The 19138-nt window shown below is 39.9% G+C and overlaps 1 protein-coding gene across 1 annotated transcript in view; it reads left to right on the forward strand.

Moving 5' to 3' along the window:
• The window catches only part of LIMCH1 (LIM and calponin homology domains 1), a 206689-nt gene that overhangs the window by 147113 nt on the left and 40438 nt on the right, over window positions 1–19138 (forward strand). The window contains exons 9-13 of the mRNA XM_063309659.1: window positions 2076–2357; window positions 8607–8891; window positions 11929–12180; window positions 17508–17816; window positions 18555–18824. Of these exons, the coding sequence (XP_063165729.1) occupies window positions 2076–2357; window positions 8607–8891; window positions 11929–12180; window positions 17508–17816; window positions 18555–18824 (1398 nt within the window). The remainder of the gene's footprint in view (window positions 1–2075; window positions 2358–8606; window positions 8892–11928; window positions 12181–17507; window positions 17817–18554; window positions 18825–19138) is intronic.

The raw sequence follows: 19138 nt of genomic DNA on the forward strand, positions 1-19138 counted from the left end.
TTCAAATGAATTTTTCCTGAGAATCTTACATACATAGTATTGCTACTCTCAGTTGATGGAAATATTACTTTGGGTTCCCTCCAGTTGTACTTGTGAGCTGCGTTGTTTGTAAATGGATGCTTTGCTCTCAATTCATGCCGTTTGAAGGCAGGGACTTTTTTTCAGATGTTCTAAAGGTTTCTCATAGATTCTTGCTCCTTCTTTGTGTTCATATGCTGGCATGATGTCTTCAAAACCCTCCTATATTCTCCTTTTCCAAGAGCCCTTAGTCCTCACCAGAGATGTCTATGGGAGAAGGGGGAGAGTCAAAAAAGTCAAGAGTCTTGACTGTGTGGTTGAAGCCTCGCCCCTGTGGGCACCCTTGGTCCTCATGAAACACATCCTCAAAATCTACTGCATTTATTCCAGCACTGTTACAGCTGCCCTGTTTCTTGTCCCTCCCTTCATTGTCTCCCTAAATACAGAGAGTGTTTGTTGACTTGTATTGCTCTGTAAAATGTCATAAACTTCAACAGGCTTATGTTTGAAAAAGATGAGAAAAATAGTTAGGGAAGTAAGCTGAGAATTGGCAACTTGACCTTGGCATGTGCAACTTCCTAGCATTGTTCACTGACTTACATATTTTTTTACTTAATGGAGAATTTACAGTCCACTCTTAATCCAGAGGGGGTTACAGATCAGTAAAATCAGGATCTTCGGGGTTATATTAAAACTTAACAGCAGAAAAAGAAAGAGAGGCTGAAGAAGGAAGAAGGCAAGCTCAGCATATGGCAGCTGTAGAGTTGTAGTACACCCTTGACATTGTTGGCTGTGTTACAACCAGCTGGAATGGAAAGAGTTCAAAGAGAGGAGTTGGAACTGACTTGCATGAGCCATGGCCTATCACTTCTTTTCCCTTTCTGTTTTTGTGGTTTGCTGGCTGGAAGGGTGTCTGTCAGTGTGGTCATCCAAGGCCAAATGTCATATCCTCCATATCCTTTTTCATTCATTCCTCCTCATGTGGGTTGAGTCATTGACCCTGCCTCCATGGAACAGGGAGCTACCTTGCTCCCATGGAACAGAGTCACAAGCATGAGAAGGGCGGCTATATAAATTCAATAAATAGATAGATAGATAGGGAAATTGTATTTTTATGAAGGGTCCCTGCACAACTGAGAAGATAATAACTCACACAGGAACCTAGACAAATATAGCAAATTACCAGCTGCAGAAGGGAATCCCCAGGGCATGAAAGGTAGCAGGATGGGTCATTGGATATACTATAGTGATAGGGCAATGAGTATCTTTCCACTTACCCCTCCTTTGTGCAGAGCTAGTAATTTGAGAAAGAACAAGAGAATAAGAATCCTGGGTCTATGTGCATTCAGACATGCTGCTTATAGACATGTCAGCCCTACTTGATTCAGACTGGAACATTGTGCTTATTAAGGCTAGTCTGTTTTCTTTTTGTTGTTTTTTTCACGTAAATATTCAAATGTTAATAACTTTGCAGTTACTTTAATTGGATTTATTTATTTGTTTGTTTGTTTGTTTGTTTATTTTCTACCCCACCTTTATTATTTTTATAAATTACTCAAGGAGGGGGACATCCCTATTACTCCTTCCTCCTCCTATTTTCCCCACAGCAACAACCCTGTGAGGTGGGTTGGGCTGAGAGACAGCGACTGGCCCAAGGTCACCCAGCTGACTTTCATGCCTAAGGCAGGACTGGAACTCTCATACCATGCCCGATTGGCTCTTGAGCTGAGAGAGAGCGACTGGCCCAAGGTCACCCAGCCAGCTTTCATGCCTAAGGTGGGACTAGAACTCTCAGCCTCCTGGTTTCTAGCCCGTTGCCTTAACCACTAGACCAAACCAGTTTAGATGTGTCCAAATGTTAACATACGGAACATCTGGTTCTGCACATCTGTATATTAAGAGGTAGAAGGGTAATTTTCCTTTAATATTTGCATATTTTCCTTAAAAAAAACTTAATTTGATATAGAGAAACCTACCTGATCAGCAATATCACAATTAGGAACAGCTAAGGAATCAGGCACATACTGTGTAATAATCTGCCCTATATAACTTGATAGCAAACTCCATCCTGAAACTATAGAAGAAGAACAAAGTGAACTACTGTTGCCATTTGAAGGGGCCCCCGTGAGCAGCAGAATTACCACTTCAGCCCCCTCGGCGAACGCTGTTCAGACAGACAAGAGTCAAAAGAGCCCTTTACATCAGTTTCTCACATGTTCTGGAAACAAAACAGCAGGGCCCAGAAATGATGAAAAAGGTCCAGAGGAAATCAGGAAGCTGAAAAGGCTGGAACAGGCTGGTATTAAGGTCAGACCAGCAGCACACCGCTATGGCAGCAGGTTAGCGCCACACTGTGGGACTTTGCCTGGCATGCATTACCCTTTTAGCATTCGCTGTGTGTTGCGGTTGTTTTTTGACGTGCTGTAATATCCCTTTTCATAGCACCAAAAATTAACCAAATAAATGCCTGCATTTTTTTTGTCACAAGATGTCAAAGATCATAGTTAAGAAACCTGGAGCAGTGCATTGCAGTCTTTGTGGTGATACATGCATTGGTTGCAATTGCTGTGATGACTAAAACGGTTCTAAATCTTCAGTTTGCTTGGAAAGGCTGGACTATGCTTGCATTTGGATTAATCAGGAAACACATTAAGGGAAGCCCGGTTTCAAGCAAGAATGATAGAATATGTAACTGATTATATTTATTTGTTGCAGCATGAAAATTGTATTCTGTAGTTTACTGTAAGCAAGGATTGTGTGGCAATTGTGACTGGACTATTGAATTAAAATTAATTCCCAAACTTTATGTATGTTTACAATTGACAAATGATGAAGTGTGATCACTAGATGTTATGGGTATTGGTGGGTATAAGCCCCTTCCTCTATTCTGTGTTGTCTTAGCAGATGAAGGCAACCAATTGACTTTAGACCCAGAAGTTAAGTTGGGTTGGACCTCGGTAATACTTCTGGGGAAACCACCAGGAAATTATGGAAAAATTCTGGAAGAAGATGATAAATCATTGCTGTATTGTTGCCATGAATGGGTCTGCATAGTTGGCAGGAGTCAAACTTGACTGAAGGACATCTTTGTTCAGATTTAGCTGAGAAACCAACCTTGCTCTCCAGGCCACAAACATTCTAAGTGCCAGGCTCAAGCCTGCTGCCTAGGGAAAAGCCGTATGGCAGACTGAGAGCAAATTGTTCTCCAGAAGCTGCTCAGGATTAACTCAATAACTGCTACTCTGGGTGTAGCTGCGAAGAGGCTGGGTGTGATGGGATGAAGTCTTATATAGGCTTTTACAATCTTAAGTGGTCCCTGCATCTCACAGTGATTTGGAAATTATCTCTTGGTCTTTACATGAGCCAGTGGGGTTGATGGTTAAGGCGCTGAACTAGGACTGTAGGCACACAAGTTTTAACCCACCCTCAGCCATAAAAAGTCACTGAGTGGTTTGGCAGACTATCCTATCCCACCAGGTATTGTTGCAAGGATAAAACAAAGGGAGATCCCCGAGTGAGTTGTGCTGTTATTATTTCCTTCTTAAATCTCATCATGTCTAGTTTGGTGGGATTGGACTGTTTATGGATGGGACAGGAAGATGGACTGTCTACTTCCATTATTGAAAATTTCCATGTCCCCAAAACTAATTGGCAAGGTCCTTACTAGGAGCCTGTTTTTTTGCTGCTTTCTGTCTTTGAGACATTGTGTTGCAAAATACATGGGTCAATTCTGGCTAAAAATTATATACTGTAGAACTGGAAAGGGCCCATTTAGGCATCAGATTCTCCTCCCTGCTCTGTTCAGAAATAACATTAAATCATCCATGACAACTTGTTCTGCTTTATCTTTTCCTACTAGTTGTAGCAACAGTTGTTTTGTTCTTCAGGCACTTATAAAGCCACACTTTATATTTACTTATTTATTTATTCCATGTTTGTACCACCAAATCTGCCAGGGTCTCCTTTGCCTCAATAAATCCTACAGTTATAAGCCTACATGATAAATTTATCTCAACAGTAAACAGTAAATACCTACAGTGAACAATATAACGTCAAAATTAATGTACTGAATAATAACAATTTAACTCCACCATTGCCAACTCCTGCAATGTGTTTCGGTTGCGATACGCTCACTTAAAAAGGAAGGCTGTATCATAAGACTGGGGCTGGAACAGAAAAGCATAACCTCCTGGCCTCAGCCCCCTTCTCAAAAATGAGGGATGACCATCAACTCTCAGGCAGGATCATAGTGCAGGATCAGTTCTGGTTGGAGAAGATGGTTTTGGAGCTACCTTGGTGCCAAGCCATGAAAAGCTTTGTAGGTCAAAGCCAGCACTTTGACTTTCACCTGGAAACTGTTGACAACCTATGCTGATGCCACAGCACAGGTGTAACACGTTGCTTGTGGACAACATCCAACAGAAAGTGAGCTGCCACATTTGTTACCAGGTGCAGTTTCCAGATGCTCCTCAAAGGCACTTCCATGTAGAGCACATTGGGTAGCCCAAGCACACTTCTTCTGATCAAATCCCAGCCAGGTCAGTCATGTCCTGTGTATCCCAGACCCAGGCCTGAATCCAAATTGAAAGGGATACAGATAATATGCTTCTTGTAAGGCACTCTATTATTGGCCATCCCCTTAATGACTTTCCCCAGATCTGGCATCCGAAAAGGATAGGTTGGAGACTAAGCAGTAGTTATGGCCCAAATGAAAGAGGGTTGTCTAAGGAGCAGGCACACCACAGCCTCTTCGAAGGCTGCAGACATCACCGCCTCTTTCAAAAAGGCATTGACAACCTCCCAGATCTAGCCATCTATTTTACAGTTCTAAAATGTGTAGAAGGTTTTCTTATCTCCATTCCAAATTCCTTCAGATTTATTATGTGCATTTTTACTTTCATTTAGTGAGCAGAAATAACTGATCACTGGGATATTCTGTTAACATTGTGATGAATGAATTTGTTCTTTGTATTTGCTTGTTGGCTTTGTTACCTGCCACAAACAACTCTTGGTAGGTAATACTTGATGACGTGTATTAGGTTGAGTTCAGATGCAGCAATGTTAACCGCAGTTCATAGATAGAATTGCATACACCGAATGGCTTACTGTAAATAGTGGATCTGCCCTGTCACATAACACATAGCACATGCACTCATACCCACACACCCACGCAAATCCAGACTTCATTTAGCTTGAGTAGAAACCATTCTCAGCCTAGCTTGGTGGCACAGAGGAGCGTTAGCCAAATACAGCAAAATCTGGCACTTTACTTAAATGAGCAACACAATCAAGCTGCCAAAGACTGCAAATTCCAAGTTAATTTTTCCCTAGAAATGGAGTCCTAATCTTGCCTGACTTTATGATTTCAGCATTACATTCCTCAGGCACAGAGAGCAAAAAGTTGTGGAGGTTTTTTATTTAAAAAATGCCAGGTCATCCCTGGAATTAGCTACTTTGATGATTCTGAACATCTGGGGCTGAAGAGGTGGAGAACTGTTTTGTTGCATGCCATCTGGCGTTAGTCCCACTTTGGAAAATAAAGCTGAAAAACAAGTTCCAGTGCGCTGGTGTTGAGGAGATTCCATACACATCTGGAACTCATGCAGTGCGGCGGATGTGTGAGTTAGCATAATAAATACAAAAATAAACTGGCAGGTTTTTTTGCTCCAGCTGGCCCAGCTTGTTTGTAATGGAATAGGCTAAACTCAGGTGAGATTTCTGTTATGCTATATTAACAAGCCTTTCCTGTCTGTAGAATGCAGCCGAATTCATGCGTGCAATGACTATTAACTGTTGGACTTCAGTGATAGCCTTGGGCCTGAACTACTGCACTCATTGTCCCTCTCTTTCGTCCTGTTTATTTTAAGATAACTCATTCAATGGTTTAGAGTACAGAAGGCTCACTGTATGTTTCCATTTTAGATCCTTAGCTCTTTGTTCTTGGACCAGCAGTTAGGTTGGGCATAATATGTTCAACACATGGGTTCAGAGAAGGCAAAGCTTTTCCATCCCCTTCAAAATTGCTAGCACACATGGACGACAAACAAATGATTTAGCCAAGTTAGCAGAGGTCAGTTGAACAGAAGGGATCATATCATCTTATCCACAAGATTCCTCACTTTCTTGCCACAAAGACTGCTTGTCCTCTGGAGGCATCTGAAGGGGGTTCAGAAAAATCAGGATGGTGGCTGTGACTACACAACCTCCGCCCTCTTTTCACAGGCATTGCACATTAAAAGGGTGTGACTTCAATTGGGTGGTCATGGCTGTCATCTTGACATTTTTTTTACCTCCCTCCCTGCATGGGTGCTGCAATTGTACTGCATTTGGTAGAACAAGACATTCAGTATTGCAGCAGTGATAACGGTTTCCTCTTACGTTGCCTTCCGATTCTTTTTCACCTATGTGTAAGTGCAGTTTTTGCAGATGGAGTAAGATGTAGCATAGTATATAGTAGGTATAGTAATGCCTCCTGAAAACAAAAGTAAGTTGACATTATTTTCTTTTAGAGAGCGAGCAGGTTTCTTTTGGACTGTAGGCAGTGCTATTTCCCCCTGTGCTCTTCCTGTATGAACTTTCTTGAAAAAAGAAGGCAATAAGTTGTTTTCTGTAGAAGGGAATAACTTTGAATCCATAAGACACGGATAGATAATAAGAAACAGTATTGGAAATAAAGATGCTGATTTCATAATGCCCTTATATAAATCAATGGTGTGACTGTATCTGGAATATTGCGTGTGTGTGGTTCTGGTCGCCACACCTCAAAGGGATATAGTGGAGCTAGAGCAGGTTCAGAGAATGGCGACTCAGATGATCCGGGGCCTGGAGCAGATTCCGTAGGAGGAAAGGCTATGCAATTTGTGGGGGTTTAATCTAGAAAGGAGGCAAACAAGGGGGGACATGATTGAGGTGTGCAAACATACACATGGTGTGGATAAAGTGGACAAGGAGAAGCTCTTTTCCCCTCCCTAAAATACTAGAACCAGAGGTCACCCCATGAAATTGAATTAAGACAGACAAAAGGAAATATTTTTTTACCCAACATGTAATTCAACATTGGAACTTGCTACCACAAGATGTGGCTACCAGCTTGGCTGACTTCCAAAAAGGGTTGGACCGATTCATGAAAGTCCTGGGGACCTGTGGCTATTAGCCTTGATGGCAGTGGGACTGCTTCTGAAGTCCATCTGCTGGGAGACTGGTGGGCTTCCTCGTGTAGTTGGTTGACCACTGTGAAAAAAGACTGCTAGACTAGGTGGGCCAGGAGCGTGGCTTATGTTCTTATATTTTTAAGAACAAAGGCTTTTAAAATCAAATTGAATGATAAAAGAATTTACCTTTTTTCTTTTCAGTGGTAGCCCTTTTCTGTGTTTTCATTTAAGTAATTATTATTTGTAATATAAGTATGCTGACTGAATTTTGCAGAATCTGAAATGTTAGTGTTCTAGCTGGTGGGCAGGAAGAACCTCTTTGCCATGAAAGAACAATGAAGTGCTCCCCGTGTTCTGTGGATTTCTCTGAAGAATTTACAGTTGCAGGGAATTTTTTTCTTTAGATTTCTCTGTAGAAATTTATTGAGAAGATAACAAGGATGCCCATAGGGAGGGGCATAAAAGGTGGTGGCCATAATTGTGTTCTACCCTTTTTACATGCATCAAAATAGTAAACATGGAAGCCACAACAATGCCATCAAAGCTCCGCCCTTCTTTGCATGTGCTGTAATGCATGTAAAAAGGGGGGGAACTTCAATTACATGGGTGTGGCCACCATGATGACTTTTCTGCAGCCACCTCTGGAAGATAACCAGGATGCTTTTTAACTGGTAATCAATTTGGTAATTTCAAATTTTCAAAATTACAAAATTAGTTTGGTAAGCAAACAATTGGATTCTAATTTATGCTTTTGAATTTTTCATTTTTTGTATTCTGTAATAAACTGAGTAGAAAGTGGGGTATAACTCAGATAAAGAGGAAAAAACAAAGACAGTAGATCCTGGAAGGCTAGCACGTCCCAAACTATAGTTTATGAAGTCTCCAACAGATGAAAGTATGATCCATCTTTTTTAGGGAAACCAGCTTCCCTATATTAACTTCCCATTATTGCAGCGATGGGAGATCAATGCATTTTAAGGTATTACACATGATGGATGGGCATATCAGAAACTACCTTAACCTGCAGGGAGACAAAAAAAAAAAGAATATTGCAGTATTTGAGAATAATGGCATTTGTTTAATATGGTAAAACATGCCAACCTTAATCTGTCCACGCTTATTCCACTAATAAAATAATAAAACTTTAGTGCTATTATATGTTTCATGCATGGATTTTTCAGATTTTGCAGCATGAAGTTTCCCTTCAGATATGTTGACCTACAATGCCCATCAACCCCAGCAACTGTCCCTGAATTTGATGCCTGGGGATAATGGGGGTTATAGTGGAATATGATCAGAGGGTGACAGATTGGGGAAAATTGCCTTAAACTAAAAGCATGTATCTGCATTATTTTTGTCTACCTTTTAAAAATATGGAGAGTTATGGGGTTCTTTGTTTCACATCTGGATTTCTCATTTCACTTTGCTGCATACCAGTCAAAAGCACATGTGTGAAGTGAATGAGGTTACCCCAGACATCATCCTTCGCAAAGAGAACCCTTTTATGTGGTGCTATCAGCAAAAAGATTCTGGCTCTGAAGATGAACAAGACGATAGAATTCCTGACCTAGAGAAAGATGATTTTGCTATACGCAGAGCAAGGCTAAATCACCGCCAGTATGCATTGCCATGTACTCACTTCCTTCTTGGCCCCTATACAAACAAAGATCGAAATAAAGCGGAAGAAGGAAAGACACAAAAGAAAAAGCAGGAATGCTCCAGGTGTGCTCATGTCTTTATTTGTTGCAGAAATTAGCTTGAAAATAGGAAATCGTTTAGTGAATTGATGTACTTCTCGCATGGCTGTTTGCAGCTGAAATTGAAAATGTATATAAAGTTAGGCATGTTTCATAAATATAGCGGTAGAGTCTAGCCTAGCGTTTCTCAACCTTGGCCACTTTCAGATGTGTGGACTTCAACTCCCAGAATTCCCCAGCCAGCTTTGCTGGCACTGATTTTAAGGAGTTGAACAAGTCTTTTTTATCCTTAATTCCCATTTTTAAATTTAAGAACTGAGCTACTGTTTCCTGTCAGCTAGGGAAATTTGGGGGTCAATCTCCAAAATATGGACATAAAAACGTGGTTGGAATATCAGTAGAAAGAATTACTTTCTGTGGGATAGCAGGACATTTCGACTGGCATCCCCAGAGCATCAAACTTTCTTTAGGTAACCTACTCTTTGAAAGGAAGATTGTGGAAATCAAGTAATTGGAGGGTGTTCCTGTTGGTTACATTTAGGAATGTAGAAAAACAAACAAACAGTTTGCCTTACTAAGTTATCAGCTCCTTCTCAAGGTATTGGCTTGGAATATGCTAATTTTTATTTTATTAGAATTTTTATTGTAATCTTTATTAGTAAAGAAAAGATGCAAATCTGCACTTCGCTCAGCTTTGGAGCATGCCTTTTGATCTTTTCTACAGAATTCCCCACAAGGATCGGAGCACTGTAGTATGGATCAGATTGAAGTGTGAGGTTGTCATGGGTAATGCAACATTAGCAGAGAACATTAGTAAATCCTCCTGAAATATCTGGTCCCTGGACATAGGGATACTGACTAGTCACAATTTTTTTTCTTTAAAAAAATATGTTGACTTGGTAGCATGAGAAACCACAGTGTGGGCAGCCAGTGGTAGAACTTTGCATTGTGTTAAAATTCAGCTCAGTTCTAGATAGCTGGAAGGTAGGCTAGCATTCACCTAAATTATTTTGCTCATTACTGGATAATTTTCCCATTGTATCCTGAGAGTTTAAAAAGAACAGAATAACATTTTATATCATTTTTTAGTTTTTAAAACAAGAATTTACATAGCACTGGTGCATCTTAACCTGCCTATAACTCTCTTATATAAACAATGAAATCCCACCAGTTCTTGTAGAACAGTGATTCACTACTGTGCCTTGTCATACAATGGATTTAGCAGAGTCTTTCTCAAGCAAAGCTATAGGCCAGTTCTCCACTAAGATATTATCTAGATATTTCAGGTGTTTGGCAATAACTCACTTGGCTGCTAAAGGTAGAAACTTGTAAAGTGTTTTTACTTTGCACTGTTTTGTTCTGGCCATAAAATCTGTGCAGCAGGCCTAACCTGTAGAGAATTCAATCTTCTGTTTGGTTATATATGACACTTGTTTAAATACCTTCTTCCAAAAATCTAAAACTTGGTCATATTCCCACCAGAGGTAAAAGAATATGCCCTTTGATTTACAGCCTCACCAGCAACTTAGAAAATATTAGAGCTTGATGCCATTGGTGGCATCAAACTTATTGGAATTTGATGCCACCAATGTAAAAGTTTTAAGATCTACAGCATTTCCTACGTAGATACTGAAGAGATTCCCCCATGCTGCCATGAAGACGGCCATGTATCATCATTTAATTGTTCCTTTAAGTCTAAATCCCAGCCTTCTTTAAGCTGTGTGATAGATTCCCCCATAGTCTATTTCAATTTTTTAAATAATAATTTTATTGAAAGTTTTGAAAAGAGCAATAAAAAATAGTACAAACTAAAAGAAAAGAAAGAAGAAAATACAAGAAAGCAATAATAATATATTTTTTTTTTGCTTTCTTGTTTTTTTCCCTCTCTCCATAGTCTGTTTCGGATAAAATCTGATTTTTTTTGTAATTATACCTTTAGATTCTGTTGAAAAATAGAATGATTTTATAAGAAAGAAAAGATTGAAGTCTTTTTGCAATCTCCCATCACATTTTATTTTGTACAATTGAATTAATCTGACACCACAAAAACCATGGCATTTTTTTTGTCATGTCCAAACAATTCAGTATTACAAAATAAAAAAGGGAAGGAGATTGCAAAACGACATCTATTTAAAAAATAATAATAATAATAATGTTTTTTCCTACAAAACCTAAAGGTATAAATTATAGTAAAGTGTCAAATAGTGGCCTTTATAGGGGTCACAAATACTTTGTGTTTATTTGTACTATGTCCATAAAGAATATGTTTATCCTTTTACCAAAGTGAATTGCAGGATAATCAGCTCTCCCAGTGAATTCATAAAATCTCTTTTAAGATCTGCTTGTTTCAGCTGCTTTAAGACAGATAAAAAGTCTTGCTTTTGTGACAGAATGTATGTGTCAACATTTATAATCTGCGTCTGTAATATGAGTAATGTCTTGGAAAGGTCTCTGAAGAACTTACATATCAGAACCGTCAGATGCCAAGCTAGGCCATGGTGAAATACTTAGCGCCAGTAAAAACTCCCACAAGCTGCTATATTTGGAAACAAAACTTGAATTCATGAAAGTATGGGAAAGTGGACTTTGTAATCGTCAAAATTAGGTATCCGTAATAAGCTAAACTTAGCAGAGGAAAATGCATCAATAGATTTAGTTTTAATTTGCAGAGTGGTCTGCAGAGACTGGGTCTGACCCCAAAGGATAGCTTAGTTAGGATCTTGAACTGGCATAGTCATACCATTTCTACTTTTGCATTTTCACGTTACATCTTCACCTTTTCTGAACGAAGGAGGCTACTTATAATGCCGAGCCTGCCAAAACCTACTGGTAGAATAATAGCGATAATAATAGTAATGGTAACAGTAATTTTAAAAATTGGAGGATACTAGTCAATAGCTGAAATTGCTGTGATAGGTAGTTGTTTCTCTGCTCCTCCTAATTTATGTAATAATACTGCGGTTTGTAATTTTGGAACTTTGCTGATGGTGTGTGATTTGTCCTTGTCTTGTCCTACAAAACCCTTCTTTATCCTGCTGATTTTGGAATGAACATTACACTAGTGGGAGAAAGATACCCATGACTTCAACAAAGCCAGAGGTGCTGTGTGCAGGCAAACCACCCCTGAAGTCTCGGGAGGATGAGTCCAAGGAAGAAGGCAGAGCTAAAATTCCTGATACACAAAGTCATGACCTGGCCAAGAAAAAAACTCAGACTAGTCCTCCCCAACCAGACTTTCCAAGTTTTGTGAATGCATCTATAACACAAAAAGATAAAGAGATCTGGGATCGACTGAAAGTTTCAGGGGAGACGAGGTATGTTTACATAAAGGAAGATAATGTCACATTTCATGCACTTTCCAAATTCTTTTATTTACTAAATAGTGAGACACCGTTATCTTTTTAAAAAATTAAGGGTTAGCAACTTACACATCTTCTATGTACTGACATCCCAAGAGCATTAATTCTGCCTGCAGGACATCCCAAGGTGCAAGCGGGGGTAACCAGTCTTTTAAAACAGCAGATCATCTTCTGCTGATAGCTGTATGTACAATTTTCATGTTTTCTTTATGAACACAGGATGCTGATCCATCTATAAGCTGTCGAAATAATTTTTTCCCGTGTGGCTAAGAATAACATCATGGTCCACTTTGAGGCCTTTTGCACAATTTTCTGATCACATCTGTACGGGAACCAGGGAAGTCCCTTATTGTTAAGATTCTGGGCCTGAAAAGAAACCCTTTGCTTTCCCCTGATGTCTCAACATCAAATTTCCATTTTGGGCTTCCCACATCTTGGCACTCCTGTTCAGGAAGCAGCTGTCACAACAGGCCTCATTCTGCTCAGTGTTGCATGGGAACCTGTCAGAAGCAATCTTGGCTAGACGATAGAATTTTATCAAGTTTGGTGGAAAGACTGTGGGCATAATCTAACTGTTAAAAATCAATCCTTCCAAAGCCATCTAATTACACTCTCCAGATTTCCATTATGCCTTCTGTTAGAATCAAATAGCTGCTATTCTTGGATCTAGTTGTCATTTTCTGAATGCAGTTTGCCTCAACTTGGAGCTTTTTATTATTACCAAACATCTCAGTGTTACTCATTTCCTTACATCAGCTTCCCCAATATCCCACCTCCAGATACTCCTTCAACATTACAAATATTTTTTTCATTGGTTGATTTTCTTTGCCTTTTCATTCAACCTTTGTTCTGCCTGTGTTTCCTTTGTCTCCTAGTTGCTTTTTGTATGCCTTCTGTGTTTATTTCCTTGGCAATAGTGATGAGGAACTCAGGACCATTTTCATTCCTCTGAAATGGCAATCACAATTGCTTTACAAGGCACAAAGTGAGGGTACCCAAGAAGGTCACCAGTCCTAAACAGAGGTCCATGCATTTTGGACCAGTGATGGAAACTGACTTCCAGAAGTGGGAGGAGCTTTTTATATGCCCTTGGTGCCTATTTCTTTGGTGATAGTGATGAGGAACTCTCAGTTACTCAGGATCCTTACATCCTTACACTCGGTAAGACCGAGTGGCTGTGGGTTAATGGTTCTTCTGTATCTGGGACATCAACATCTCTGGTTCTGGATGGGGTTGCACTGCCCCAGACAGACCCGGTGCGTAACTTGGGGGTCCTCCTGGACTCACGGCTCCTGCTTGAAGAGCAGGTGGCAGCCGTGGCCAGGAGAGCCTTTGTGCAGCTACGTGCTGTGCACCAGTTACGCCCCTTCCTGGACCAGGAGGTCCTTCGAACAGTCACTCATGCCCTTGTTATCTCTCAGATAGACTACTGCAATGTGCTCTACATGGGGCTACCCTTGAAAAGTATCCAGAAGCTTCAGCTGGTCCAGAATGCAGCTGTGCGAGTTGTTTTTGGTGCCCCCAGAAGGGCACGTGTAACACCACTGCTGCGCGAGCTGCATTGGGTACCAGTTTGCTTCCGGGTCCAATTCAAGGTGTTGGTTATTACCTTTAAAGCCCTACATGGCATGGGAGCAGGTTACCTGAGGGACCGCCTCTTCCCCATTACATCAACCCGTCCCACCCGATTGTGCAGAGAGGGCATGCTACGGACCCCGTCTGTAAAAGAATTTCATCTGGCGGGGTCCAGGAAACGGGCCTTCTCTGCAGTAGCTCCCGCCCTGTGGAACATGCTGCCCCCAGAGGTGAGATTGGCCCCATCGCTCCTGGCCTTTCGGCGGAGTCTGAAGACCTGGTTCTGCTGCCTCGCTTGGGGTGGAGAGGGGAATAGAGTTACATGGGGATGGTTGTTATAGACCACTCCTCCCACACTTGGACTGTTTTAGATCTTTCATCGCTTGGATTTTTATTCTTTATTTTTATTTCTATTTATAGTATTTTTATTGTATTTTATTATTCTGATGGTTTTAATCATTTGTTGTAAACCACCCAGAGGCCTCTGACAGGAGGAGATGGGCAGGGATAAATTAGATAAATAAATAAATAAATCATTCTGATCTTCCCAAATGGCGGTGGAAGCTGCCAATCACAGTTGCTTTACAAGTCACAAAGTGAGAACACTGAGTAAGGCCACCAGCCCTAGACAGAGGTATTGGTGTTAGAAATGGGAATCTTGATTTGTCCCGCTCCACAAACCAGAGCAGAAATCACAGCTTGTTGCTAAAAATTCCAGCTTATTGGGACTTGCAATTTGGGTTGCACATTTTCACTCAGGTTACTTTAGCAAAATGATAATGGGAGACTGAGCTTTCTAACCTAGAGCCCATTCGTGATAACCTGGGATTCTTCAAAATCTTCTGTGTCAGTGCACGGTCAATTAATGCACTTGATCCCATTCCCCCCTTCCCCCTCCCTCCTAAAATTTCAATTGATCCAAATGAATTCATTCAATTCATTTCATTTAGCAAAATGATAATGGGAGACTGAGCTTTCTAACCTACAGCGCATTCGTGATAACCTGGGATTCTTCAAAACCTTCTGTGTCAGTGCACGGTCAATTAATGCATTTGATCCCATTCTCCCTCTCCCCCTCCCTCCTAAAATTTCAATTCATCCTCCCTCTAGGTGGCTTTGGGAATCAGTTATAAAAGCAGTTTGGAGGGAAGCTACTACAGGCTTATGTGTGCACTGATCTCGTGTCCCCATGAGTTGTTGTGACAATATCTGTTCTCTAAAATATTTTTTGAACATCAAAGATACAGTATTAGAGTAAGGCAAAGCTTTGAATGTTGACAATGGACATCACATTGTGAAAACCAAAGTCTGGGTGATAGGAGGAAAGGCTGAACGTGGCATGCAGATTGTCTAATGTACAATTTGCAGGACCATAATAAAGAACCATTTATGCATTATATGCATATATTTAGAAAAGTGGGAGTGTAATTAAGTTATTTGATCTTTGCTAGCAATTCCTAAACACAGTTTCTGGAAGTAAGGGAAGAATTACACAATATGGAGTAAATACAATATTTTCATCCTAACACTGACATTACCAAGCAAACCGTAAATACTATCTTCAGGAAGCACTCTACAGGTTGGGGGTGATTAACTCTTCCCATGCTTGCTGGTACTTCTTAAAAGTTGTAACCTTCTTTTAAAAAAATATCCTACCCTCGTTGAACTAAAACACTAGCAGAGAGCTCAGGGGAAAATGGCTGGGATATTTTTCTTCCAGTGAAAAAGAAGGGAACGTGGGAAAGGTTAAAAACAGGTTGGCACGATCACTGTCCCCATGTGTGTTTCAAAAATAGACGCTTCCTAATATAAATTTGTTGGCTGTTTAACCTTTAGAAACATTATTGGAAATTACCATTACTTGTGTACACCTTCAGTCTGAAATTCTAGACAAATTCTACAGTAGACAAAAGCATCCAGCATGCCAAATTAGGGGATTCAAGGCACTTACTTAATATGCCAAATCATAACACACTGTTTTATTCTTGAATCCAGTGCGCACTTATATCCTACCAGTAATCCAGATCAAGAAACAAAAAGCAGCTTCTGAATGTACAAGTGATGTTGACCTGAGAAAGTCCATAGGGTGATCCTGATCTTTTTCTTCCAATTTAACTAAATTAGCCCACTGTACAAAATGAGGAAGGATAGAAAACCAGAGAAAATACGAAGTGACCACTGTGAGAATAAACTGGTCCTAATGAGTTATCTTCAGAAGGAGATGATGAACCTCTAGTGCAACTCCTGTATGGAGTGGAATTAAGTATAGGAAGACATCTCTACTTGAGACTATTCAGGCCAAGTTTCTAAGAAAATGTTCCAAGTAGGGTGCGGTGTTCCAAATGCAGCACTTCACTTGGAGATGGACCTTTTGAGTTGAATTTTAGGCCCAGATAAGGATATTTTTTTTGGTTAAAGCTTAATTTCTTATCACAAGGCCTGGCCCCTCTAAAGCTGGCATGCTTCCTGGAAACCAAACATAGAGTGGAAGATGCTACAATATGGGCTTTCTCCCAGATTTTGGTTATGGGTTATAGCCAAGCAGGATATATCATAAAGCAGAATTTACATGTATCAAGACACAGGAAGATCAAGGTAGAACCTCTTCAAGTGTGGTCTGCAGGATCCAGATAATTTGCAGGTGGTTCAATATCTGAAACAGCTTACAAGGGGTGTAAGAGGGTATGGTCAAAAAAGTAAACACGGCAGCCACAATGGTGCGATCAAAGCTCATCTCTTTTTTTTTTAATGTGTGTTGCAGTCTTCCAAGCCCATTTACATTTGTGTATTTTGATATCTGCATCTACCCTTCAGCAGTTCTTGAGCCTATGAGAACACTCTGCTCAGCAAAAAGGTCCACTTATGTGGGGAAAGTGGGGTAGAAACCCGGCCCACTTTTTTCTGTATTATATTTTCAGTAGGGACATCTGTCAATCTGTGATATTCCCCTAATACAAAATTTTCCAGGTGTTCCAGATGACTTTTGTGTAAACCACCTACTTGTGCAGAAAGACTGAAAATCTTGTGGCAGGTCACAAAATCCTGTTTAGCACTATTGCAAAGAAGAACAGATAGAGTAGGAAGATAAAACTCAGGGAACTTATTGTATATTATATTGATTTTATGAAATATTATATAGCTTATATATCTTTTCCTTGTACCAAGTGAAACAGTGTAATGAATCTTTGACACTGATCTATGACTGTAATAAAACTGATTGATTAATCAGTCAACAATAAGGGATGATGGCCAGATGATCTTAATAGATTTCACATTCTGATGAGCATTTGGTGAGGGTCAACAGTGTTGGCTGTGGACTATGAGTATTCCAAAAAAAATTGTCTTGTGATTTTCATGTACCAGTATACTTTTTGTTTTATTACTGAAGAAAACAGTACAAAGTTTCAAACATCTCTTGAAAGCAACTGGTTAAAAAAAAAGTTGTGCTTTCCACTCTGGAAACAATGCTGTTGAGTTTTTTGGGGGGTGAGTGGGAATCCAAAGCATTTGCATTTACTAAGCTTCTCATTTTTTATACCAAACCATGTTGATGCCAGAAAAAAAACAACCACCCTTTTGATACTACTATTAAGAAGCTTTGATGTTCATTTTGAAAGATAAGGTTGCTAAGTAAAGGTTTCTTCTTTGCCTTTCCATGTGGTTTTCATTATCTTCCTCCTCTTTCTCCTGCTCTCCTGTGTTGTTAGTGAAATAATGTTGGCCAATTCAGATGAGTATAATTCATCTGTCCGGGATGCTTGTGCTGATCCCCAGAGGCAACTATCAAGCAGTCTGAGTGAATGGCATGAAAATAGTGAAGAAGAATTGGATAGCCGCTTCCCAGATATTGAAAGGGATGACATGATGGCTAGAAGATTTGGAACTTTTCAGAAATCGATTAGTCCTGTTTACACAGCTAACAATTTAGCAATATGTAATTATCCATTGAAGCACCAAAGAAAAGTTGCTGGTCAGAAAAAGCAACAAAATCCACAAAAAGCAGAAAAAATCGAAAGGTTAGAAACCAGATACCAATTGTTGTGAGCTTCTTATGCCTACTTTGCATGTAATGTTTGTGGGGTTTTGTTCTATTTCTTAAGAAGAAAGGATGAAATAAAACGATGGTCTGTCAATGAACCAATTAGTTACCATAATATTACAGCAGAAGGTAATCAGTGTGATAAAAGTTTAAGAATACAAGGGATATAAGGAAAGTTGATTATGTTTAACTTAGTTTTCCCAAAGCTTTATGCTACCAGCTGATTTTCTGCAGGTTCTCATGTTAGATTGTAAGATTAGGAAAGCGTCATAGTTGTAAACACAAGTATGTGTTCATTTGTTACATTCCGTAGAAGGTTAAAAGAAACAGGAAGTTGTTGTTACATCATTTTGCTGGCTGATTCTGTTTCTGTTTCAGTTTTGCATGGTAGTTTTGTTTCTACATAGAGCTTTTGCAGACGGGATGTACAAAGTACAATGAATGTCATTATGATTTATGTATATATGTACTTATTTATTTATCGTACTGTGGATTTCCTAAAAGGAATTCAGTATGTCCTGTCATGGGTTTCCAGAGAGCTTATAACCCATGTGCTCTCCAGGATAAAACATGCTTATCATTAGCCGTGTGACAGCATCATGCATCCTATGTCTACTTTTTGGTCCTTAAAGCAGACTGTTGCATGCAGGTCTATATTATCTTCCTTGGTCTTCTGCAATCTTCTGAATAATGGTGCCCATGATTGCTTTAACAGAAATTTCTCATTGGTTTGCATGACTCAACGTGGTCATGGAGCACCTTCATTTATATCAAAAGATCAAAATGAGCACAAAAGTGATACAGAAAGTGAGAATGTGGGATTTCAAAATCCAGGGAAAGATGGCATTATGGTGAGAAGAACTGAAGCTTTTTCAGAGCAGGCTGAACCAAGCATGAGTCGGTTAATTCCTGTTCATTTCTCCAAGCAACAGTATGGGGAGGAAGCAACTAAAGAGATTATAAAGACTGAACAGCAAAAGAAGAGGTCAGAAACCTATTCTGGGGTTCCCCCTCTCCCCCCGCTTTTCATACAGAACAAGATTTCCGGTTTAAATTACAATGCATTCACCTTCTTTTGTTAAACCAACATTCTGTTGCCTTTGACTTAGTTGCCTGTGGCAAATAAGAATTAGTTCTAGGTGATAGTAGACTGGGAAGGGTACCCACAAAGTTGGCTTTTCTTTTTACATTTAGCCCAGCCTTCCTTCCCCCACCCAGCCTATCTGTTACACTGTAATCCTGGGCTTGAGTAAGTCTATGGTTTGCGTAAAACTCTATTCTTTTAGAATGTTGTGTGAG

This window comes from Candoia aspera, chromosome 8 (genome assembly GCF_035149785.1).
Source record: "Candoia aspera isolate rCanAsp1 chromosome 8, rCanAsp1.hap2, whole genome shotgun sequence".
Taxonomy (NCBI): Eukaryota; Metazoa; Chordata; class Lepidosauria; order Squamata; family Boidae; genus Candoia; species Candoia aspera.